The sequence below is a fragment of the Acinonyx jubatus genome, chromosome A1 (genome assembly GCF_027475565.1).
Source record: "Acinonyx jubatus isolate Ajub_Pintada_27869175 chromosome A1, VMU_Ajub_asm_v1.0, whole genome shotgun sequence".
Classification (NCBI taxonomy): domain Eukaryota; kingdom Metazoa; phylum Chordata; class Mammalia; order Carnivora; family Felidae; genus Acinonyx; species Acinonyx jubatus.
Genome location: NC_069380.1, coordinates 120,122,768 through 120,149,106, shown reverse-complemented (window position 1 = coordinate 120,149,106; position 26,339 = coordinate 120,122,768). Strand labels below are relative to the sequence as shown.

General features: G+C 38.3%; 1 protein-coding gene across 1 annotated transcript in view; it reads left to right on the top strand.

The window, feature by feature from the left end:
* The first annotated feature begins 354 nt into the window (after nt 1-354).
* Nucleotides 355-26,339, top strand: part of LARS1 (leucyl-tRNA synthetase 1) — a 74,945-nt gene continuing 48,960 nt past the window's right edge. Inside the window, exons 1-10 of the mRNA XM_027042355.2 lie at nt 355-535; nt 10,972-11,090; nt 13,835-13,922; nt 14,558-14,638; nt 17,966-18,103; nt 22,040-22,201; nt 22,752-22,864; nt 23,551-23,614; nt 25,030-25,097; nt 25,202-25,427. Coding sequence (XP_026898156.2) covers nt 530-535; nt 10,972-11,090; nt 13,835-13,922; nt 14,558-14,638; nt 17,966-18,103; nt 22,040-22,201; nt 22,752-22,864; nt 23,551-23,614; nt 25,030-25,097; nt 25,202-25,427 — 1,065 coding nt within the window. The 5' untranslated portion in view covers nt 355-529. The remainder of the gene's footprint in view (nt 536-10,971; nt 11,091-13,834; nt 13,923-14,557; nt 14,639-17,965; nt 18,104-22,039; nt 22,202-22,751; nt 22,865-23,550; nt 23,615-25,029; nt 25,098-25,201; nt 25,428-26,339) is intronic.

Sequence of the window (26,339 nt, the reverse complement as noted above, 5' to 3'; positions counted from 1 at the left end):
ACAGCACTAAATATCTGTGCACAATGGCAAGCCATAATTAGCACTTCAGTCACCGAAGACTAATAAACCTTGCAACCTGGCATCCTGACAAGACACCTAACCCAGCGCCACGGGGTGAAAAGGTTGAAGGCCAGGGAACTGGACCGTAGGCGCGTTCGCGGCAGTCTGCGACTTCGAACAGCCTCATGGACTTTGTAGTTCAACATGCCCCTGACATCACTACCGGTGTCACCACCGCGTGACCTAGAGGCTCAATTTCCGGTAGCCTGTTGCTCTATGGGAGTTGTAGTCAATAAGTGAATGCTAGACTTGGGCTCTAGTGGTCTGGAAACTACAATTCCCGGCGGGCTACGGGATGCGCAAGGCAGTAGTTAGCTGTGAGCGGGCGATTGCCTCATCAGGTGTAGTGTGCGCTTCAGCGTATTGGGAGGCCTGGCTACCCCCAGACGGAAGGGAAAGGTTGGGATCACTGCTTTGAGAGGATCGCCGAGGTCACTGTCGTGGGTTGCAGAATTGGTTGGGCGGTGCCATGGCGGTGAGTTCTGGCGGGAAGAGAGTCCGCTCTGCCCGGCCCTATAACCCGGCTGATCTGTTTCCTTTTGCCAGAAGCTGGGGTCTCCATGTGGTAGCCGTTGTCCTGAAAGGAAAAATCCTTATCTAAACACAGGGAATGCCTTGACCCCCACGTTAAAGGTGTGGATGTTGTGAGGATGCGCCTTTTCTTGCTATCTCTTGAGCCCGGAACTGGTATCTTTAACTTTACACACTACTTAATGTTACGTGTGTTAATTTCACGACGTGTCTAAAACCCATTTGGAGAGAGGGAAGTAGGTAACCTTGTTCCTCCTTTAAAAAAAGTTGTTTTTTTTTTAATGTTTATATATTTTTGAGAGACAGAGACAGAGCATGAGCAAGGGAGGGGTAAAGAGAGAGAGGGAGACACGGAATTCCAAGCAGGCTCCAGCCTCTGAGCTGTCAGCACAGAGCCCAGTGTGGGGCTTGAACCCACAAGTGGTGAGATCATGACCTGAGCCCAAGTCGATGCTCAACCCACTGAGCCACCCAGGCGCCCCCTTTGTTCCTTCTTTTAACAAAAAAAATTTTTTTAAACAGACACAAATCTATCTCTACATTCATGGTGTTTACGTGTGTGTGTATGAGAGAGTTACATGCTAAAATATTTGGTAAAATATGTCTGGTGCCAGTAAGTCCTATTGACAAAAATAGAGCAGGAAGGGGAGACTCTTAAGTGTGAGGTGGGGTAGGTTGCAGTTTTAAAACTGTGATCAAGGGGCGCCTGGGTGGCTCAGTCGGATAAGCATCCGACTTTGGCTCAGGTCATGATCTCACGGTTTGTGGGTTCGAGCCCCGCGTTGGGCTCTGTGCTGACAGCTTGGAGCCTGGAGCCTGCTTCGGATTCTGCATCTCCCTCTCTCTCTGTTCCTCCCCTGCTCTCACTCTGTCTCTGTCTCTCTCTCAAAAATAAAGATTAAAAAAAGTTTGTTTAAAAAAAAAAACTGTGATCAACAAAGGCTTTTCTAAGAAGGTGGCATTGTGGCAAAAAGGAGGTAAGGGAGCAAGCCATGCAGCTATATGGAGGAGACGATATCTAGGCAGAAGCCACACTGAGTGAAAAGCAAAGAGGATTGTATATCCAAAGGACAGTGATACTGGAAATGATGATAGTGTATGTGATGGATATTGATGGGTGGATGGATGTAGGTCATGTAAGGCTGCTGGGTTCAAGAAAGAATGGGAAGAGATGGACTGGAGATCATGAGTATGGATAACTCTTGAGGAATTTTATAAAGGAGAGCAGAGAATTGGGGTAATAGATGAAAGTCAAAAGAGGACTTTCTTTTCTTTTTTTTAGGTAGAAGAAATTACCAATACTTGTATGCTCATGGGAATTACCCTGTAGAAAGGAAACATTGATGTGGAAAAGGGATGATTGCTGAAGTGCTGTTCCTGAATAGAACAGAAGGGATGAGATCCAGTGCATCAGTGGAAGGGTTAATAGTAACAGGAAAGAAGACAGACTATATAGGTACACAGGCATGTGGGTAGGTAGATGTGATGAGGGAGGCTGTGAAGATTTTCTGTTCACTTCTGGTTTCTAATTCAATTAAGAACCAAGATTAACAGCTAGAAATGAGGATGGAAGAGGAATTGTTGGAGGATTGAGGAGAGAGGAGAAAGCATAAAACAATTGTCCAGGACATTGCCCTCAATAGAACTTTTTATATTTGCACTAATTTGGGAGCCACTAGCCACATGTGGCAACTGAGCCCTTGAAATGTGGCCAGTGCAATTGAAGGACTGAATTTTAATAGAACTTTAAAATTAACAAGTCATGTGTGGCTAGTGGCTACTGTATTGCACAGTATACACATTAAAGTTTGAGAAGCACTAGTCTAGGAGAAGGAGTAACGAAGTGGATTTCAGAAATTAGTAGTGTGGCTGGGCATCACTTGATATTAGTGGACATGAATTTAAATGGAGGCCAGTCAGCATGGTTGAGTGCTTATCTCTTGCCACTTTCAGCTGCCTAGGTGAAGGAACAGAGCAGTTGGATGGGACGGATGGATGGAGTTTTGCCAGGCAAGAATGGTAAAGGGAAAACCGAAGAATTATACAGATGGATTTAAGGGACAGAAATGAGGACATGGGGTGGTAGGCGCCTAAAGATTAGTGAAAAAAGGTCATGATCAGTAGGACCCAATGGGGTTGAGGAATTATTAGAGTTGGAATTCTAGCAGAGTTAGGATCAATAATATCAATAACTGACATTTCTTATGTGTCATGCTTTTTGTTTAGCATTTTATTTGAATTGTCTTATTGAGTGTTCACACTAATCTATTTGAGTTAGGCACTCTTATTTGCAGTTTACAGATGAAGAACCCCATGCTTAGAGAGCTTACCTAACAGGTCTGATTTCTTATAACTAGGACAGGATGAAAGTGATCAAAACTCAAAGGGATTGATTCATTTTTCAGTCACTATGTCACCCTGTTTCCCAGGAAAACACATGCCTTCCAACTCCTGGTCCAGAGCTTTTTCTTCTGTTCCGAGTTGCTCATTGCCTCCCACCAACCCCTCTCCCCCATGATGATATCCTTAGCTGATGTGGAATTTGCAGGTCTTTCTTTCTTTTTTCTTCTTTTTGGTGTTAATGGGAATGAGCTTTTTCAGTTTGGAAGACTTTAGTACATTTTTATTCTTTTTATGTTTTGTATAAGGAAACTGGCAATATTTCTGGTAGATCTGATTGTTTTACTTTATTCACTTCTTGGCCTCTGCAAATATTCATGTTTTACACTGTCATGGTACTGGGCTGACCTTAAAGTTAGTTTCATTGGAAGAATCCAGTAAGATCTCCCTTTAGAAAGAACAAGTAACAATAAAAATAATAAAATGTACCGATTTTATTTTGTGTTTTAAATGTACCGATTATTCTGTGCCATGCATTAGTGTTTTACAAAAGTTTTCATCTGAACAACCCTATAAAAGTGGGTGCTTTATCCCCATTTTATTGATGGGGAAAATAAGGCATCAGGTCTACTCAGAGGAAGAATTAGAATTCATTTGGTCCCACACTGGAGTTCATTCTGTTAATCATTGTGTTACCCCCAATTGCAAGCTAATTAGGATATTTCTTTTTTTTTTAATAACTTGTTTTATTTTTTATATTTTTTAAAATTTACATCCAAATTAGTTAGCATATAGTGCAGCAATGATTTCAGGAGTAGATTCCTTGGTGCCCCTTACCTATTTAGCCCATCCCCCCTCCCACAACCCCTCCCGTAACCCTCAGTTTGTTCTCCATATTTATGAGTCTCTTCTGTTTTGTTCCCCTCCCTGTTTTTATATTATTTTTGTTTCCCTTCCCTTACGTTCATCTGTTTTGTCTCTTAAAGTCCTTCTATGAGTGAAGTCATACGATTTTTGTCTTTCTCTGACTAATTTCACTTAGCATAATAGCCTCTAGTTCCATCCACATAGTTGCAAATGGCAAGATTTCATTCTTTTTGATTGCCCAATAATACTCCATTGTATAGATATACCACATCTTCTTTGTCCATTCATCCATTGATGGACATTTGGACTCTTTCCTTACTTTGGCTATTGTCGATAGTGCTGCTATAAACACGGGGGTGCATGTGTTCTTTGAAACAGCACATCTGTATCCTGTGGATAAATACCTAGTAGTGCAATTGCTGGGTCGTAGGGTAGTTCTATTTTTAGTTTTTTGAGGAACCTCCATACTGTTTTCCAGAGTGGCTGCACCAGTTTGCATTCCCACCAGCAGTGCAGAAGGGTTCCTCTTTCTCTGCATCCTCACCAACATCTGTTGTTGCCCGAGTTGTTAATGTTAGCCATTCTGACAGGTGGTATCTCATTGTGGTTTTTATTTGTATTTCCCTGATGATGAGTGATGTGGAGCATTGTTTCATGTGTCAGTTGGCCATCTGGATGTCTTCTTTGGAGAAGTGTCTATTCATGTCTTTTGCCAAATTAGGAAATTTCTTTTGCAAACATCTTCTGTAAAGAAAGTTTTCTGTTTCCAGAGGAAATCTTATCAATAATAAAGTGTGTAAGACAATGAACATGTGATAGCATGGATAGGATATTAGTTTTTATTTTATAATTGAATTTATAAATAATAAACTAAAATCTTCTTCATATCAGAGTAGTATTTATTTTAAAACATTTGTTTAATGTTTATTTTTGAGAGAGAGAGAGAGAGAGACAGAGACAGAATGCAAGCTGGGGAGGGGCAGAGAGAGAGGGAGACATAGATCTGAAGCAGGCTCCAGGCTCTTAGCTGTCAGCACAGAGCCCGATGTGGGGCTCAAACTCACAGACCATGAGATCATTTCCCGAGCTGAAGTTGGATGCTTAACCGACTGAGCCACCCAGCATAGTATTTATTTTTTAGAGCTTTTGACATTTCTGTTTTTATTTTTGTGTATTTAAAATTTTTATTTGTGTATTTTTGAGAGAGAGGGAGAGAGTGAGAATGAGAGAGAGAGAGAGATCTCAAGTGGGAGAGAGAGGTAGAGAGGGACGGAGACAGAGAATCCCAACCAGTGGCTTGAGGTCAAGCCATTAGATTATGACCTGAGCTGAAACCAAGAGTTGGACACTTAACTGATGAAGCCACCCAAGCGCCCCAAGCTCTTCTAGTTACATATCAGACTTTTAGAGGGGATCTGGGGATGTGATATAATGAACATAGTAGCCAATCTAAAAAAAATATTGTTTTTAAACTTTCATTTGGAAAATTTAAATAGTGAGCAAAATAGAGATAATAGTATTATGTACTTCCGTGTACCCATTACCCAACTTCAATAATTGGCAGTTCAGGGCTATTTTGTTTCATATATCCCTTCCTGGGAGCCTGCCCCTCCACCCCTCAGGATTCATTTTAAGCAGATTCCAGGCACTGTACATACATATTTGACATAGTTTAGTATAAGTTTTTACATCGATACATATTTTAATATTTTTTAATGTAATGATAACTTCTCTTAAAACATAATCCCAATGCCATTTTCATACCTAATAAAATCACATGATGTCTAGATGTCTCTTTGTGGTATTGGTTAACATTATCATGCATTTACCATGGGTCCAGCCCAAGGTTAAGTCCTTTGTCTGTATTAACTCTTTCTTTTTAGTGTTTGTTTATTTTTGAGAGAGAGACAGCATAAGTGGGGGAGGGGCAGAGAGAGAGGGAGACACAGAATCTGAAGCAGGTTCCAGACTCTGAGCTGTCAGCACACAGCCCAATGTGGGGCTCGAACTCACAAAGTGTGAGATCATGACCTGAGCCAAAGTCATACACTTAACCGAGACACCTAGGAGCCCCTTAACTCTTTTAATTTTCATACCAATACTATAATGTTAGTATAATTTTTATTCTCATTTAAAGATAAAGAAGTAGAAGCTTAGAAAGCTTAAGGAATTTGTCTAAGGTTCTACAGCTAGTAAGTGGTGGCAGCTAGGACATGGCTAGAGTACTAGGAGGAAGCAGAAATAGAAGTCAGAAGATGAACATTTTTGTCCACCTTGACTTTTTGCTGACGCAATGATCTCCGAACTTCAGATTTATCATTTATCATCTTTGAAATGGTAATCACCGGTCTGCCTCCTTCTTAGGGTTATTGTTAAGATGCAAAAAGTTAATGTTCATAAAAGTTTCAAGAACTGCAGAATATTATGAATATATGGAAGAGCTTGTTATCTTTTTTAGTGGTTCTTTACTGGGGATGGTCTTGTCCTCCTGAAAACATTTGGTCTGGAGACTGTTTGGTTGTCACAACTAGGGGATTCTCCTGGCATCTAGTGGGCAGAAGCCGGGGATGCTTCTAAGCATCTTACAATGCACAAGACAAAACACAAAAAATTATTTAGCCTAAACTGTCAAAAATGCCAAAGTTTTGAACCTCTGACTTGTCAAATAACCTTTTAACTAATTATTATAACCAATTGTCTAGTTAAATAACCAGTGAAGAAATTAAGGCTCAGATTGATCAAGTCACTTCTCAAGGTCAAACAACAGTTGGTGGTGGGGCCAATATCAAGGTTTCATTACAATTGACCTTGGATGTTTTGATGGACAAGTTTTTCTGAGAAGCAGAAACCTCAAAGAAGAGACTTTGTGCATTTAATGTGTTCAATAACAGTGAAAAAAAACATAGTTCTTAGTAATTTGTGAAGACTGTTTCTTTCATGTCCTTTACAGTGGGTGACCTGAGTGGTGGCTGGATGGCTCAGTCAGTTAAGCCTGTGAGTTCGGCTCAGGTCATGATCTCGCAATTTGTGAGTTCGAGCCCCATGTCCGGCTCTGTGCTGACCGTTCAGAGACTGGAGCCTGCTTCAGATTCTGTGTATCCCTCTCTCTCTGCCCCTCCCTTGCTTGTGCATGCTTGCGTGCATGCTCTCTCTGAAAAATAAATAAACACTAAAAAAAATATATAAAAAAGGAAGGAGGGAGGGACTTGGCAGAAATGAGAAAAGAAGGGCCTTAAGTGCCAGGTTTAACAGTATAGACTCTATCCTGACCGCTATAGAGATCCTCTGAAAAGGAATTGACCTGATTATATTTGTGTTTTGATATCATTTCCACTCAGCAATCCTGTAAGGATTTATAGAAACAAAATATTTCCTTGTCACTTTTATTTTCCTTTAATTACTGGAGGAACTTGTTATGTCTATGATTTTTCTTTTTCTTTTTTCTTTCTGTCTCTTTTTTTCAAAGAGTTTATTTATTTATTTAAACTTTTTTTTTAATGCTAATTTTTGAGAGAGAGAGTGTCACAGTTTGAGCAGGAGAGGGGCAGCGAGAGAGGGAGACACAAAAACTGAAACAGGCTCCAGGCTCTGAGCTGTCAGCACAGAGCCCAGGGTGGTGCAGGGCTTGAACCCATGAACTGCAAGATCATGACTTGAGCTGAAGTCCGATGCTTAACTGACTGAGCTACCCAGGTGCCCCTTTAAGATTTTATTTATTAAAAAATTTTTTTTAACGTTTATTCATTTTTGAGAGACAAAGAGAGACAGAGCATGAGCGGGGGAGGGGCAGAGAGAGAGGGAGACACAGAATCCGAAGCAGGCTCCAGGCTTTGAGCTGTCAGCACAGAGCCCGACATAGGGCTTGAACTCACATACCATGAGATCATGACCTGAGCCAAAGTCGGACGCTCAACCGACTGAGGCACCCAGGTGCCCCTTTAAGATTTTAAGTAATCTCTACATCCAGCACAGGGCTAGAACTCACAACCCCAAGGTCAAGAGTTGTGTGCTCCACTGCCTGAGTCAGCCAGGTGTCCCCAGGACTTTTCAAAGTAGGGAATTCTTTCTCATTTCTTCTCTGCCTCTCTGGCAAGGTTCTTCCTTTAATCCATCATTTACCTCCTCCTTGTAAGCTGATATTTCATCTTTCTGTTGCTTGTCTTTGTCTCCTGTTTTTTAACTACGTTAAAACTACGATGGGGTGCCTGGGTGGCGCAGTCGGTTAAGCGTCCGACTTCAGCCAGGTCACCATCTCGCGGTCCGTGAGTTCGAGCCCCACGTCAGGCTCTGGGCTGATGGCTCAGAGCCTGGAGCCTGTTTCCGATCTCTCTCTGCCCCTCCCCTGTTCATGCTCTGTCTCTCTCTGTCCCAAAAATAAATAAACGTTGAAAAAAAAATTAAAAAAAAAAAACAAAAAAAAACTACGTTTAACTACGTTAAAAAATAGGAAACCATTCTTTGGTTTAAAATATAGAAAACTGAAAATAGTACAACAGAGCTGATACCTTTTAGTAGATTTGTATTAAATCTTAATTTTAATAGTGTTGGTTATTTTATTACTTAATACACAAAGTATATTTAAGATAGTTATTGGAGAAATAATGTTAAGTTTGGGGTTTTTTTATTGCACATAATTCCTCTTTGCAAGTGTTCAAATTTGTGTAACCATTTAAAAGTCCAGTATATTTGTGATACAAATAGAAAGCTTATTGATTGATAGATTCATTGATTGAGAGAGAGCGAGAGTGTCAGCTGGGGATGGTCAGAGAGAGAGGGAGAGAGAATCCCAGGCAGGCTCCACACTCAGCACAGAGCCTGATATGGGGTTTGATCCCATGAACCATGAGATCATCACCTAAGTTGAAATCAGGAGTCAGGTGCTAAACCAACTGACCACCCAGGTGCCCCAAAAATAGTTTTTGTAAGCTCTACATACAATGTGGGGCTTCAACTCATAACACAGAGGTCGAGAGTCACATGCTCTACTGACCGAGGCCACCAGGTGGTCCACTTTTTTAAAAAGTAGTATAAAATATATGTGTGTGTGTGTGTGTGTGTGTGTATGTATTAATTTTTTTAATGTCTATTTTTGAGAGAGAGAGTGAGTGAGGGGGAGACAGAGAATCCGAAGCAGACTCCAGGCTCTGAGCTATCAGCACAGTGCCCAGTGTGGAGCTCAAACCCACAAGCTGTGAGATCATGACCTGAGCCAAAGTCGGATGCTTAACCAACTGAGCCACCGAGGCGCCCCTTTTTTAAAAATTAAAAAAAATTTTTTTTATTTGTAGATTTAAAAAAATGTTTATTTTTGAGAGAACGCCGGTGGGAGAGGGGCAGAGAGAGGTGAGCAGAGGATCTGAAGCAGTGTCTGCACCACAGCAATGAGCCTGATGCAGGGCTCGAATTCAGGAACTGGGAGATCATGACCTGAGCTGAAGTTAGATGCTCATTCGACTGAGCCACTCAGGTGCCCCAATGTTCTTTAAATGTTTGTTTATTTTGGAGAGAGAGAGAATACCTTTTTAAAATTTAAAATTAAAAAAAATTTTTTTAATGTTTGATTATTCTTGAGAGAGAGGGACAGAGTGTGAGCAGGGGAAGGGAGGGAGACACAGAATCTGAAGCAGGCTCGAGGCTCTGAGCTGTCAGCACAGAGCCCAGCGCGCGTCTCGAACTCACAAACTGAGATCTTGACCTGATCTCACGTATATACATATGTGTGTATATACATTGTGTATCTATTTAAAGTTTATCTGAGAAAGAGAAGAGAGAGAGCATGTGGGGAGGGGACAGGGAGAGAGGGAAAGGGAGAGAATCCCAAGCAGGCTCCACACTGTCAGCACAGAGCCCGACATGAGGCTTGAACTCATGAGCTGTGAGATCATGACCTGAGCTGAAGTTGGATGCTCAGCTGGCAGAGCCACCCATGCACCCCTAAATACATATTTTTAAGTGAATTATATGCCCAGTGTGGGCTTGAACTCACGTACCCAAGATCAAGAGTTGTGTGCTCTCTGGACTGAGCCAGCCAGTCGCCCCAATGGAAAGCATTTTTTACATTGTTGGGTAAAAGGACAGAGAGGGGCACTCTTAAAGGAGACTGAGTTGCAGTCTTTAGGTAAGTTGGCAACGTCGTCTTGTGTAGTAGGTTGTAAAAGTATGAGTAGAACCCAGAGGCACCTGGCTGGCTCACTTGGTAGAACATGTGACTCTTGATCTTGGGGTTGTAAGTTTGAGCCTCATGTTGGGTGTAGAGATTACTTAAAAAAAAAAACAACCTTAAAAAAAAGGTATGAATAGAACCCAGGTATTTTCTCATTTGAAAATGCTGCACAATCTGGGAATGTTTGCACGTAAGAAGGGGGTAAAATCCAATTTCAGTTCAGATAACTATACCAGAAAATACATTTTAGAGACTAATACTAAATTTCAAAACAGAATTAGATTTGTGTATGGTCCATTAGTATCCAACTTTCATACTTGTCTGCCCTGTGTTTCATTCCACGCCAGCTTTGGCTTACCTGCTTTTAGCATCTGTTTTTCACACAGTCACAAACTGAGAAGGAAGCTCTAGTGCTTCCTTTTCAGAGGTAGAATGATCATACATGTTTTTTTGCTTTCGCTTTCATCCACAGGCAGCTTATGGAAGGATGGCAATGTTGCTGGTACATCTGATATATTAGAGACATGCTTGCCATTCTGTTTCATTTAAATTTCATGTTAATAGTCTGTTAACCATTTTGGAGAGGAGTTCTTCATCAGTTGCCTTGAAAAAAAACATGTAGATTACTAACCCTTCCTCAGCCTCTTCCCATTGGGTCTCAGCATCCTTTGATTGAGCATTATTGCAGCTTGGCCATCTTGTACTTTTCTAAGTATTTGTGCATCTTAACTAAATAGGAACAGTATCTGTTTTAGTGTCTCATTTAATAGAAGTATTTCAAAGCCCTTTATATATTTTAGTAATTCATTAACTATCCCTTTGGTGTTTAAAGTAGACAGATTGTGATAGCGCAAATTTTTAATCTTGTTTGTTTAAAGTTCATGATAACCATGGAAAAATTGCCTATCAGTAAACAGCTTGTTCTATGTGAACGTATTTTTTTTTTCTTTTTTTAAAGCAAGACTGTCCAAGTATAGAGTGGGTTGTTGTATCTCTTTTGTGTCCAATAGGAAAGAAAAGGAACAGCAAAAGTAGACTTTTTGAAGAAGATTGAGAAAGAAATCCAACAGAAATGGGATACTGAGAAAGTGTTTGAGGTTAATGCATCTAATGTGGAGAACCAGACTAGGTGAGTAGTACTTTATGAAGTTCTACACCTTGTGTTCCCAAAACTGTTGGCTACAGAAACTGCTTTGTGGAAAGGATAAGGCAGATTGTACTTATAATGTCTGAAACAGGCTGAAGAAGGTAACTTTTATTTTCTCGATTTCAGAGTAGGATTTTCTTTCCAATAGAATTCTTTTTTTTTTTTTTTTTTAAGTGAGCTCTGTGCCTAGTGTGGGACTTGAATTCACAACCCTGGGATCAAGAGTTGCATGCTCTCTGAGTGAGCTAGATGCTCCTATAGAATTCTTAAAGGACTTTTTCTACATAGCTTTTTTTTTAACTAATATTTTTCATATTTAGACAAAAGAGAATGTTTTGAAGTTTTGTCTTTCCTAACTGATAAAATGAGATTATTCTAGTAGAGATTAATATTATGGTGCTAATTATCTCCAAAGACACCAAGTATTAAATTTTGAAGGGTTTCACGGGCACCTTGGTGGCTTAGTCAGTTAAGCTTCTGACTTTGGCTCAGGTCATGATCTTGTGGTTCATGAGTTGGAGCCCCACATCGGTCTTTCTGCTGTCAGGGTGGAGCCCTGTTCAGATCCTCTGTCTCCCTCTCTTTGCCCTTCCCTTGCTTGCTAGCTTGGGTGTGTTCTCTCTCTCTCAGAAATAAATAAATGCTAAAAAACAAAACAAAACAAAAAAAACAACAACAACCCAACTCTTTAAAAATTTTTTTTCAAGGGTTTCTGTATTTTAAGATCTTATTTCATAAATACTGTATTGCCTTGGTTTTAAGCATCAATTATAAGACAAGCCACAGGTAATGATATGGTACTAGGGAAAAACAAAAACAAAATAACTGCCCCCAAACAGTAGTGTAATAAATGTATGCATCAATTATAGGAGCATCTCAATTTCAGATATGTTGAAATGTAGAAAAATGTTCTTGTTACAGTGACGAAATACATTGACAATAATTAAAATAGTAGCTAATCTTAAAAACTTATTGGTTGTTATGCAAAGGCTTAGGAAATATTCCATTTTTAGTATGCCTATTATCATTTAATCTTTTTAATAACCCTTTAAGGTTAGCAGTATTTTTATCCTTATTTTATTTTATTTCTTTATTAATATATTTTTTAAGCATTTATTTATTTTTGAGAGACAGAGTCAGAGCACAAGCAGCGGAAGGGCAGAGAGAGAGGGAGACACAGAATCTGAAGCAGGCTCCAGGCTCTGAGCTGTCAGCACAGAGCCCAACATGGGGCTCAAACCCACAAACCATGAAATCTTGACCTGAGCCAAAGTCAGATGCTCAACTGACTGGGCCACCCAGGTGCCCCTATTCCCATTTTCTAGATGAGGATACTGAGGTACAGGGAGGCTAAGTAACCAGTTCAAGGTTGCATAGCTAGGAATTGACAGGGCCTGGACTACTTTTTAGGACATTCTGATTTCAAAAGGTACTTTCCTTGCTACTAAGCAACATGCTAGTGGAATTTTTTTTATGTTTATTTTTGTGAAAGAGAGAGAAAGCCTGCATGTGCAGGGGGGTACAGAGAGAGAGGAGGACAGAGGATCTAAAGCAGGCTCTGTGTTGACAGCAGAGAACCCGATGCTGAGGTCAAAGGCACAAACTGCAAGATTACAACCTGATCTGAAGTCAGACACTTAACTGACTGAGCCACTCAGGCAACTCTGAATTTGGACTTTTTTTTTTTTTTTTTTTTTTTTTTTTTAAGAAATTAAGAGTGTTGCTGTAATATAAAGTCTTTGATGTTATACTTTATAGCTTTTGTTGTTTCTAGAATTTTGGCCAACTTCAGGTAAAGTTATCGAGAGTGAACTGAAAACTTTGTTCCATGAAAGAAAATGAAGTGAGGGAACTTAGAAATGTAACATTGAATGAAAAAAAAGTTTTTTTCAGTAATATCTCCACCCGACATGGGGCTTGAAATCACAACCCTAGAGTCGCTTGCTCTACCAACTGAGCCAGCCATGTGCCCTGGTGTATAATTTTTAATGAAGCCCATAGGTGAGCAAAAGTAAGTGATAACATTGTTTAAGGACACAGACAGAGATATAAACTATTCAGAATGAAGGGAATGACAAAAGTAGATTTCAAGATACTGGTTTTCTCTGCGGGGAGAGGACTGAGGAGCACACAGTGTAGATTCAGTGGGCTCATCACTTGGATAGCATGCTTACAGGCATTCATTTTATTGTGCTTTGTAACTTTTATAGGTATGTTATACATTTGATTGTAAGAAAAAATAATATAATAAATTAAACAGCTTTAGAGAGACACTTCTTAAATTAATTTTCCATGTGTCATGTAATACTGAAGATGTTTTATTATAGCTGATGGACTTTGAATTGCTTTATATATATCAAATGAAGGCAAATCTCATTTAATCACTAAAATATTAAATTAATCCAGTTTTCTAAGAGTATTAAAATTATCCTCAGTAAATTATCTTTACTCAGCATTTTTAAGTTAAACCTCCAGTATTTGCTGCAAGGATATTTATTTCTTTAATATCTAACCATAAACATTTTATTTTTTCTAAATCACAATTAAGTTTCAATTTCAGAGGGCTTTTAATTTCCACATTCATATGTTTACTTTTAAAGGTCTTTTAAATAATAAAATTTAAACAAGTTGTTTGTAATAAGCTTTCCCTTCACCCTACCTCCTCATTTTAAAAGGAACTTAACATTTTCTTTTCTGTACTTTGTTTTTTCATGATTGTTTTGCAGCAAGGGCAAGTACTTTGTAACCTTCCCATATCCGTATATGAATGGGCGCCTTCATTTGGGACACACATTTTCTTTATCCAAATGTGAGGTAATGTTTCCTCTGTGGTTAACATAATGGGATTGAGAGTCTTTTATAATACTGTTTTGAAGAAAATGGCATATATGGGATTTCCTGTTAAGAGAACTTAGAATTCCTTAATTTTAAGCCTAAATTTTATATTTTTACCTATATTAAATATTCTTATATTTAATTTGTATATGCTGTGTGTATGTGTGCAGGGTTCTAATTATTTATGCATGGTCATAAGTAATTCCTTTTTGCTGAAAAGACAGAAAAAAAGAACAATGGGCCAGAATTTTGGAATGACTTCCTTCTCTTCTTTTTCTTTCTTTCTTTTTTTTTTTTTTTAATATTTATTTATTTATTTTTGAGTGGGGCAGGGAAGGGCAGACAGAGGGAGACAGAGAATCCCAAGCAGGCTCCACATTGTTAATGCAGAGCCTGATGTAGGGCTCGTTCTCATGAACCTGATATTATGACCTGAGCTGAAATCAAGAGTCAGACTCTTAACTGACTGAGCCACCCAGACGCTCCAGGGAATGACTTCCTTCTAAAGCAAGAGAGGAAGAGGAAATCTGAGCCCATGATCTTCATGAACAGTCAACATTCTGTATTCATCTAGCATTTAAACTTATAATTTAAATTTAGTTTTCTTTTTGTAGTTTGCAGTAGGATACCAGAGACTGAAAGGAAAAATTTGTCTGTTTCCCTTTGGTTTACACTGTACTGGAATGCCTATCAAGGTAAGATTGCTTTTGGGATTGGTTCCTACTCTTTTTAGCTTAAAGCAGATGTAATGTCCAATTTAAGAGCTTGAAATAGTATTTTCAGGTATTTATTATAATGCAATGTCTTGGCATGAGCTGAATTCATTATAGTGAAAACTATTTTTTTCAATTAGAAACAGTTAAAAAATATTTTTTTAATGTTTATTTATTTTTGAGAGAGAGAGAGAGCGTGAGCAGGGCAGGGTCAGAGAGAGAGACAGAGACACAGTATTCGAAGCAGGCTCCAGGCTCTGAGCTGCCAGCACAGAGCCCGATGCAGAGCTCGAACCCATGAACGGTGCGATTATGACCTGAGACGAAGTTGCACGCTCAACCAACGGAGCCAGCCAGGCGCCCTGAGAAACAGTTTTTTAAGTTTATTTATTATTTATTTTGAGAGAGATAGAGAATGAGTGGAGAAGAGGGGCAGGGAGAGAGAGGGAGAGAATCCCAAGCAGTCTCCATGCTGTCAGTGCAGAGCTCAATGCAGGGCTCAAATGCATGAACTGTGAGATCATGACCTTGAGCCGAAGTTGGAAGCTTAACTGAGTGAGCCACCCCGTGTCCCATGAAAATTAAAATTTAAAAGGCATTTGAAGAAGTACTTAAATAAAGGGTACACGTTAAGGTCTAAGTGATTTCTTTTAACAAAAAAAATTTTATTTATTTTTTTAATTTTTATTTATTTATTTATTTATTTATTTATTTATTATTTTTTAATGTTTATTTATTTTTGAGACAGAGAGAGACAGAGCATGAACAGGGGAGGGGCAGAGAGAGAGGGAGACACAGAATCTGAAACAGGCTCCAGGCTCTGAGCTGTCAGCACAGAGCCCGATGTGGGGCTCGAACTCACAGACCGTGAGATCATGACCTGAGCCGAAGTCGGACGCTCAACCGACCAAGCCACCCAGGCGCCCCCCAAAAAAATTTTTTAACATTTATTTATTGTTGAGAGACAGAGACAGAGCATGAGCAAGGGACAGGCAGAGAGTGAGGGAGACACAGAATCCAAAGCAGGCTCCAGGCTCTGAGCTGTCAGCACAGAACCTGACGCGGGGCTTGAACCCATGAACCGCGAGATTATGACCTGAGCCAAAGTCGGGCGCTCAACCAACTGAGGCACCCAGGCGCCCCAGGTCTAAGTGATTTCTCAGTAATTTTTGTATCTCTATTGGTGACCTTACATATTGATATTGATGTTTTCAAGTTAGATAATAACTATTAACAAGTATTCATGACATACATAGAGTAATAAACAGTTTTTTAAATGTATAATACTGTTTGTTTTAGTTGTATCATATTTTGATCATGTTTGCAAATGTCTTCGTTTGTCATAAATTTATATTAGAAATAATTCTCAGTAAAGAAGGGGCCAGACAATTATTGTCGAAAGGATTCCTTAAATGTAAGAGGGTTGGGAAATTTAACTTCCCATTTCTTTTGCTTCTCCAACCTTTTATTTTGAAAAATGTCAAACCTGCAGAACAGGTAAAAGGATAGAATGAACAGCCATATACCCTTCACTCATAGTTACCGAATATTAACATTTTCTATAATTCCTTTGGTTCTCTTAATGCACATGTAATACATGCATACTTTCTTTTCTCTGTTTCTGTGAACTCACTGAAAGTAAGTTACACATATCATGCTGTGTTACCTCTAACTACTTTAGCATGTGTCTTTTGAGAACAAAGGCATTTTATACATCATCACAGTTTCATTATCCCCTCCAAGAAATTTAACATTGATGTAATATTAGCATCTTCATCTAATCTCTAGTCAGATGTTTCTAGTTGTCCCAAAATGTCCTTTCCGGCCTTTTTTTACTTTGTGTGTTGTCGGTCACACGTTGCATTTGGTCATTAATTCTTTTTGGTTTCTTGTAGTTTGTCATGACGTTGATGTCGTTGAAGAGTGTATGCTAGTTATTTTGTAGAATGGTCCATAGTCTGCATTTTCTGATTTTTTCTTCATGATTATATCTGGGTTAAATATTTTGACAAGAATACTACATTGGTGAGGCGTAAACTTCCCATTGTATCACATCAAAAGGCATAGAATGGCACTTTGTCCCATTTTAATGATGTTGAGCTAGTAACTGTCAGATTTATTCATTCTGAAGGTGGGTTATTGAAAAGTAATCTACAGATGATATTTTGGGAGCCTCTGAATATCTGGTTATCCAATAACCCAGTTGTTTTAGCATCATTTGATGCTCCTTGTCTGCTTCACTTATTGAGTAAGCGTTTACAAAATGGTGACTTTCTAGTTGTGTCATTCTTTCCTTATTTGTTAACTGAAATTCTTCTGCATGGAAGAGTCCCCTTCGTTTTTAAAAGTCATAATCCTATATTTGCATTTTTCTCTTAACTTTAGCTTGGTGTCGTCTTTGTGTGTGTGTGTATATATATATATTACATATACATATGTACATGTGTATACATATACATATATAATACATATACTATATATGTAAATATACATACACATACATAATATACATATATAATATATGTGTATGATATGTGTTATATGTGATATTATAGTGTAATTGAGAGGAGCTGGGGTGGAAAGCCAAAGTTCATGTGTTATCTCTGCAGCTTGCTAGATTTATAACTTTTGGATAAACCCCTTCATCTCTCAAGTGTGTGTTTTCTAACTAAATACCTGTCCTATCTACCTCGGAAGGTTGTGATGATGATGAGGATATAAAATAGTAATCTTTAAATTGATAAATGCTGTGATTCATATTGTTATTCAAAATGATAACGCTATGTCTTACATTTTTCTCTTAAAATTATTTTTTTTTCATGTTTATTTTAGTTTTGAGAGAGAGACAGAGACAGAGTGTGAGCAGGGGAGGAGCAGAGAGGGAGACACAGATCTGAAGCCAACTCCAGGCTCTGAGATGTTAGCACAGAGCCCAACACAGGTCTCGAACTGGTGAACCACCAGATCAGGACCAGAGTTGAAGTCAGATCTCAACTGACTGAGCCACTCAGGCACCTCATGTCTTATGTATTTTTGAACTTTTAATGTCTAACAAAGTATACTACATTAAGAACTTTGAGTGTTGAATAAATGCTTGCTGAATAAAAGCAGTAAAATACTAATGTATAAATTAGTGAATTTTGAGGTACATGAATTTTATCATGTGAGTTTTCTATTGTGATCCACATGTGTATAGGTGTATTGCAGAAAATTTCAGAGTCAATTTTAGTTGGCTGTAAAAATACCAAAAAATTCAAATTGTTTCTACCTCAAATTTTGAACTTCACTCTAATGTTGTATTTGTTATAGGCATGTGCTGATAAACTGAAAAGAGAAATAGAGCTTTATGGTTGCCCCCCTGATTTTCCAGATGAAGAAGAGGAAGAGGAAGAAATCAATGTTAAAACAGAAGATGTAATAATTAAGGATAAAGCCAAAGGAAAAAAGGTTTGGTGGTTAATAATATTTATTTTGGTTGAAATTTTATATTTGTCTAATTTATATTTGTCTTTTTTTTTTTTAATGTTTATTTACTTTGAGAGAGTGTGCATGGGGGAGGGTCAGAGAGAGGCAGGCTCTATGCAGTGAGCACAGAGCCTGAGGCGGGGTTTGATCTCACAAACCATGAGATTACAATCTGAGCCGAAATCAAAAGTCAGACGCTTAACTGACTGAGCCACCCAGGTGCCTTGACTAATTTATCTTTGTATTTTCAGGACTTAGCACATAAAAAGTACTCAGTAATTTTGAAAAAGTAACAAAGCCAGAAATTATTTTTCTGACTTTTCAATGGCCTTTTTCCCCCCTTTTTGCTTTTTTCGGCAATAAATTTTAGATTTAGAGAAGAATTGCAAGGTAGAGCGGAGTTCCCTCATGATCCCCTAAGTTCCTCTAAGGTTACATCTTATATAACCATGAAAGCTAAGAAATTAACATTTGAACATATATAACCCTGAAAGCCAAGAAATTAACATTTGAACAATCCTGTTTACTGAACTACAAACCTCATTTGACTTTGAACAGTTTTTTCATTAACACCCTTACTCTGTTTGCAGGTCTAATCCAAGATTCCACATTGCATTTACTTGTCACATCTCCTTAGTATGTCTCCTTAGTCTCTTCCATCTTTGTCTTCCTTGATTTTCACACTTCTGGAGAGTGCTGGTCAGATAATTTATAGAATGTGCCTCAATTTGAGTTTGTTTAATGCTTTCTCATGAGTCATGAGTTGATTGAGAGGTGACATGTCCTCCTCATTGCATCGTATCAGTGAGCGAATGATATTGGTATCTCATTACTGGTGATGTTAACCTTGATCATTCGGTTTAGGTGGTGTCTGTCAGGTTTTTCTACTGTAGGGACTCCATTTTCCCCCTTGATTTGTGTATATTTTGAGAGATACTTTGACGCTATGGAAATAGTACTATTTATTTATTTATTTATTTATTTATTTATTTATTTATAATGTTTATTTATTTTTGAGAGACAGATCATGAGTGGGAGATGGGCAGAGAGAGGGGAAGACACAGAATCCGAAGCAGGCTCCAGGCTCTGGGCTGTCAGCACAGAGCCTGACGCAGGGTTCGAACCCATGAACTCTGAGATAGTGGCCTGAACCGAAGTTGGACGCTTAACCGACAGCCACCCAGGCGCCTCAATATCTTCTTTTTAAATATTTTCTCATTAATTTTAGCATTCATCTGTGGGTCTTGCCTGCCTGCTATAGTTATTACTGTGTTCTTTTTTTTTTTTTTTTTTTTTTAATGTATGTTTATTTTTGAGAGAGGGAGAGAGAGAATTCCAGACTCCACACTGTCAGTGCAGAGCCTGATTTGGGGCTTGAACTCATGAACTGTGAGATCATGATCTGAGCTGAAATCAAGAGTCAGATGCTTATTTGACTGTGCCACCTAGGCACCCTATTACTGTGTTGTTCTAATAGTGATTTTCCATTTCCCTCATTCTTTCTCCATTTATTACCTAGAATTCTTCGGAAAAGAATAGTTGTCCTCTCTTCCCCAGTTACTTATTTATTCAGTCCCTTTTTATATCGGTGTGGATTCATGCATATTTATTTTATTCTTTGGGTTATACTCCAGTACTCTCTGGTGTTTGGGGGTTGTTATTGTAATTACTCAACTTGTTCTGATTTTGGTCATTGAGAGTCTTTTATGCTGGCTCCTGTGGCTATCTGATATGCTCCCATCTTTTTTCTTTTCTTTTTGAAGCCCTTTATTATTTTCTGGTGCCAAGATACTACAGCTTTGTCTTAGATTTTCCCTGTTCCAGCCCTGGAATCAACCACATCCCCAAGGAGGCCTGTTTCCTTTAGTTGAGAAATGGTATTTAGAAAACTAAGTTCTGAATGCTAGGTATACTCATTGTAGCTCCTTTCAGTAGAAAGAGCAAGGAAATATATATATTAACCCTGGTAACCCACATATATGCACCTGTCTATAATAGTTCTTTATCTCTATATATGTTTAAAAAGTTCTTACTGGGAGGTACCTGGCTGACTTATTTGATAGAGCATGTGACTCTTGATCTTGGGGTCATGAGTTTGAGCCCCACAGTGGGGTTAGAGTTTACCTCAAAAAAAAAAAAAGTTCATACTGATAACTTTGGCTCCCTGTTAGCACCATAAGGCTCATTCTAGCATTCTCCCTTTGCCAATTTGTGACTTCTGTCTCTGACATTGAGAAATCTGGCCCTCATTATTTATAGTATATAATTTATTCAATCCTAGTCTACTGGTGGTTCAGAACTGCTTAACCCATACTCCTGGGAGGAACAGTTTTACCAACTAAAGTACAATGTTTGTATATACTTTTTGTTCTTAGAATCTAGTCAACACATTCTTTTCCAAAGTTACTTTTTTTTGTTTTTATTTTAGTAAGCTCCATGCTGAACATGGGGCTCTTGAAGTCAAAGTCCCTGAGATCAAGTTGCATGTTCTACTGACTGAGCCAGCCATGCACCCCTCCAAAGTTGCTTTTATTTATTTTTTAAATTGTTTTTATTAGTTATTTTAAAAACAAATTTTTTTTTTTAATGTTTATTTACTTTTGAGACAGAGGTACAGAGAGTGAGCAGGGTAGGGGAAGAGAGAGAGGGAGACACAGAATCTGAAACAGGCTCCAGGCTCTGAGCTGTCAGCACAGAGCCTGATGTGGGGCTTGAACCCACGAACTGTGAAATCATGACCTGAGCTGAAGTCAGACGCTTAACCGACTGAGCCACCCAGCTGCCCCTTTATTAGTTATTTTTGAGAAAGAGAGAGTGTGAGCAGGGGAGGGGCAGAAAGAGCAGGGGACAGAGAATCTGAAGTAGGCTCTGTGCTGACAACAGTGAGCCTGATGTGGGGCCTGAACCCATGAACCATGAGATCATGACTTCAGCTAACGTTGGATGCTCAACCGATTGAGCCACCCAGGTGCCCCCCACTCCCCGACAAAGTTACTTCTAAAACTCCTTTTTTTCCCACTCACTTCAAAGTGTGGTTGTATCATATATTAATAATACTATTAGATACATTTGTCACAGTCTGCATTTCATCTTTGGTTCCTCCCACATCCTGGTTGATTTTTTAAACAAATGTATATACAATAAAATTCAATCTTTTTAGTAGATAGTGGTGTTGGTTTGACAAACACATGGAGTTGTGTTTCTTTTTTTTTTTTACTTTTTTTTTAAATGTCTAATTTTGAGAGAGTGAGACAGAGTGTGAGTGGGGGAGGGGCAGAGAGAGAGGGAGACACAGAATCCAAAGTAGGCTTCAGGCTCTGAGGTGTCAGCACAGAACCTGACGCAGGGCTCAAACCATGAGATCATGACCTGAGCCGAAGCTGCACTCTTAACCGACTGAGCCACCCAGGCGCCCCTGGAGTCGTGTTTCTAACCCCACAGTACCATACAGAGCAGTTCTATCACCTCCCAAATTCCTTCCCTGTCTTTATAGGTTTATAGTTCAACTCCTTTACCCACCTCCATTGCCTGACATTTGGTTGCCTTTTTGATATTGGTAAATATTAGAAGAGGACAAAACTCTTGTCAGTAGCTTATTCATAACTAAAAAAGATACATATGGCATTAAGAAGAAGGAAATCGAGCTTGGTGATGACATCTTATATTTGATGATAATTCTTTATGGTTTCAACGATTTAGTTACCTCTGGTGTCAAGGTCTTAATATCAGACTGTTCAGTTTGACAGACAGAATAGCACATTTCAATTCGTTAGTAATCTGACATATCAACAGTATGTTTTGGAATAGAAAAATTACTGCTAAATGGGATTATTTACTTAAAATGATTGTGGTCCTAGAATTTGGTAATCATTTGTTGGTTGGTTCTTGATGGAGTTTGTTTTTACTGGTTATTTTCAGAGTAAAGCTGCTGCTAAAGCTGGATCTTCTAAATATCAGTGGAACATTATGAAATCCCTTGGTCTGTCTGATGAAGAGATAGTCAAATTTTCTGAAGCAGAACATTGGCTTGATTATTTCCCACCACTGGCTATTGAGGATCTGAAGAGAATGGGCTTGAAAGTATGTCCATCACTCCTATAGTTTAAGAAAATATGAAGAACACATTTGTATTTATGTGATTTCTGTGAGTTTGGACCATCTCATAATTTAGAATAATTTATTCCACCTGTATTCCAGTAATGAATTAGTTCTGTTATTGTTATGGGCCTTGATGTAAGCAGTGAAGTACTTTAATATTTGTTGTATTGAAAATGTTTTAATATGTTAGCAATTAGTAGAAGGGAATTCTGTTCAAAGACTATGAAGAAGGCAAAGGTTAGCTTGTATATTTAGGAATACACAAAGGTGTTATTTAAATGTTCCTTCTCAACTTATAATTTCTATATGTTTGTTATATGAATATGTGTGCTTAAAAACTTACAAGTTAAATACAAGTTAATATAATTATAATATATATTTAATAGGTAGAACCTGAATATTGTTCTCCTTTTAATGTTTGATATAATTTTAAGTTGGAAAATAAAGAGTGGAAGAGTAAATAATTGGTGGGAGCTTTTATTCATAGAAACTATACACATTTCTCAAAAATCACATATTTTCTTTTCTGTAGGTCGACTGGCGTCGCTCCTTCATCACCACTGACGTTAATCCTTACTATGATTCATTTGTCAGGTGGCAGTACTTAACATTAAGAGAAAGAAGTAAAATAAAATTTGGGAAGCGGTGAGTTTGTCGTCCTTCAGGATAATAAAGCAAACATTTCACTCTGCATTGTAATTCAGTGCCCGATAGATAGCTTCTTTTTTTCATTATCCTTTCTCTTCTTATAACTTTTTTCCTTTTTGTTCTCATGTCTCCTTTGTTTTCCTTTTTGTCTTACCAGCATTTTAGTGTTTTACCAGTGTTTAATGTCTCTGAGCTGCTAAAAAGAGGGAGAATAGGAGTATTGGCTGTTATGATCTCCCTAAAGATTCTTTTCAGTATTTTCAGTCAAGCAGAAAAAGAATTTTATATATGTGTTAGTTTATCTACTTTTTCTATAAATTGTTTAAGATTCTTCCTTGATTCTATGGATTAATTAAAAACTATGTGTGCTTCATAACTGAATTTATATTTTAGAATCGGTTTCATACCTACTGGCACAAAAAGAGACACTTCGAATCTGTTTCATACCACCAAGCCAAGACCGGTGCATAGTTTTCAGGGGTATTACCTTTAATGAAGGCAGAAAGCTTTCATTAAATAGGCTGGCCACTACTCATAAAAGCATAAATAATTGATGTAGACATTTGTTCGATTAAAAGTTTTAGTTGGAAGAAATATTATAAGATATTAGCAATAAAGGCAAATACATTAGGATAAAACCTGTATATTATAATAATATTTGTCACTTACTATTTATTTTTTAGGTATACCATTTATTCTCCAAAAGATGGACAGCCTTGTATGGATCATGATAGGCAAACTGGAGAGGTAAGTATTTGTGACATAGAGTAGCTATTATAATAATTCTCACTATGGCCATAGAGTTTACGGAATAGATCAGGAACCTAAAAATAATTTTATTTCAGTGCTGAGGTGTATTCTGGTGGCTGTGAAGAGGGAAACAATGTTACTGTAAGATTCTGTGTCTTGTCTAAGACCTTGTTACTCCAAAGGTGGTCCTAGGACCAGCTGCATCTCATCTGCTTGTGAGAGAAAAGCACATTCTTGGGCCTCATCCCCAAATTGCTGAATAAGAAGCTCTGAGGGTGGAGCCCAGGAATCTGTCTTTAATAAGCTTTCAATATGACTCGCATGTAGGCTAATGTTTGAGGAGCGCTCCCTGGAGAATACACTGCTCTAAAAAGAGAGATGGGGCAAGGTAATGAGATATGTGGCTAACTGATGTGCACAGATTCCATTTATACTTGCTTTGATCATGTGCTTGCTTATTTCTAAAGTACTTCTAGCCATGCATGACATCAGTTCATTCTACATTCCTTAGTAACATTATTCTTTGTAATACTTGAGTGAAGCCAGGGTCATTTGCCTAAAGCTGTGGCACAGTAAATGAACAACAATGCCAGAATCTGAACTTAGGATTCCCTATGAGTGCATCTTCCTTTGTTACCATCTTTGAATGCATTTGTAGTCTAGCGACTACTTTTCGAAGTTTGCTTTCAATTATGGTGTAACTTATCTAACAGAAATGAGAGTTGATCAAAATTTTGAATTCAGAAGACCCAGTTTACTGACTGTATTAACTTTTAATATGGTCAACACCAGCAGTATCCTAAATTCCAGTAGTATGCCATAGTTTTTCAAAGCATTTTACTATTCATTTGTCTTATGTGTTCTTTGGGTAAGTCCTGTGTGAGTCACAGTACGGTTATATTACAGTTGAAGGAATGAAGTCTCAGAGAGACTTTGTCCCCCTTGGATTAAGATATTAGTAACAGCCCAAGCTAGGTTTTGAATGCTTGTGCTCTGGCCCCTGGTCCAATATGTTTCTATGATGCCTGCTCTGGGGGATTGTTTGATTACATATTCTGACTCCCATTTTGGTAAACACCGTTTTGGGTGATTACTCTAAGTCACTTTTTCCCTCCTCATTCTTCACTCTCAAGTGCATTCTTAGCAAACTGTCCTTACTTAGTAGAGTCTGGGCCTCCTTTACTAGTTCTGATTTGGTGTGGAGTGGGAAGGTGGTCTTTCAAGTCACTTCTTACACCTTAGACTTTATGGGAATATAGTCAGCTCCCTACTGGCTGACTCCTTGTAAGAAAGAATTATTCTAACAATGCAAGAATCCATCTAAGAAATTTGAATCCGATCTCTCACTTCTATGTGTGGGTTTAATTCAAGTCTTTTTTCTTCTTAAGGTTTGGTTTTGTTTATTTGTTTAGGGTGTGGGACCTCAGGAATATACTTTAATCAAGTTGAAAGTGCTTGAGCCGTACCCATCCAAATTAAGGTAGGTTCACTGCAGAGTTATTGCATTATCTTTTTGAAGTAACAGATAGATGCAATAGAATCCACAACACTTTTTTGCGTAAACATATATTTTTTTCTTCTTAGTGGCCTGAAAGGGAAAAATATCTTCTTGGTAGCTGCCACTCTCAGACCTGAGACCATGTTTGGACAGACCAACTGTTGGGTTCGCCCTGATATGAAGTACATTGGGTTTGAGACGGCGAATGGTGATATATTCATCTGCACCCAGAGAGCCGCCAGGAATATGTCATACCAGGGCTTTACCAAACACAATGGAGTGGTGCCTGTTGTTAAGGAATTAATGGGAGAGGTGAGTTGGGTAGCAGATTTTTAATTTTAGTGCTTAAATGTAGAGGAACATTTTATCCATGACACTTGAGAAAAGAGAATTGGAAAAATCATTTTAATTGAGGAATACATGCAATGTGTAAATCGTTAAGTTCAGTATTTTGGTGCAGTTTTATTACATGTGTACACTTCACCCTAATCAAGATACAGACCAGTTCCAGTAGTCCAGAAGGTGCTCCCATGTCCATCTTGCAGTCAGTACCCACCCCTCTTCCACAAAGGTAACCACCACTCTGCCTTTAGTCACCAAAGATTGGTTGCTGTTCTTGAACTTGACGTAATTGAATTATATAATCTGTACTCTTTTGTGTCTGGCTTCTTTTGCTCAACATTAAGTCTTTGAAATTCATACATGTTGTGTGTAGTAGACTTGTTCTTTTTTTATTGCTGTGGAGTATTCCTTGTATGACTATATCACTATAGCATTTTTGACTCTTATGTTTCAGTTCAGTAAGTATCTGCTTGAAAAATATAGACAGTCCTCCCCGAGAGATTTAATGGTTGCAGTGTAATATGATTACCTGTGTTTCTGGTATAGAATTGCAGCTGTTTGTTTTTCTGAAGAATCTTGGTTGATGGTAACTAAATCTGGACGATTATATAGCTTTTATTCTTATACTTTATTTACTTACCAAAATTTCAGAGTATATTTTATTAAACCCTTTCATAAATGCTAATCTTAGGTATCTTGATAAATCACATTTTCAAATTTTTTTTAATGTTTAGTTTTGATTTTTAAAAAAATATTTATTTTTGAGCCGAAACAGAGTGTGAGCAGGGGAGGGATAGAGAGAGAGGGACACACAGAATCCGAAGCAGGCTTCGGGCTCTGAGCTGTCAGCATAGAGCCCAACGCGAACCATGAGATCATGAC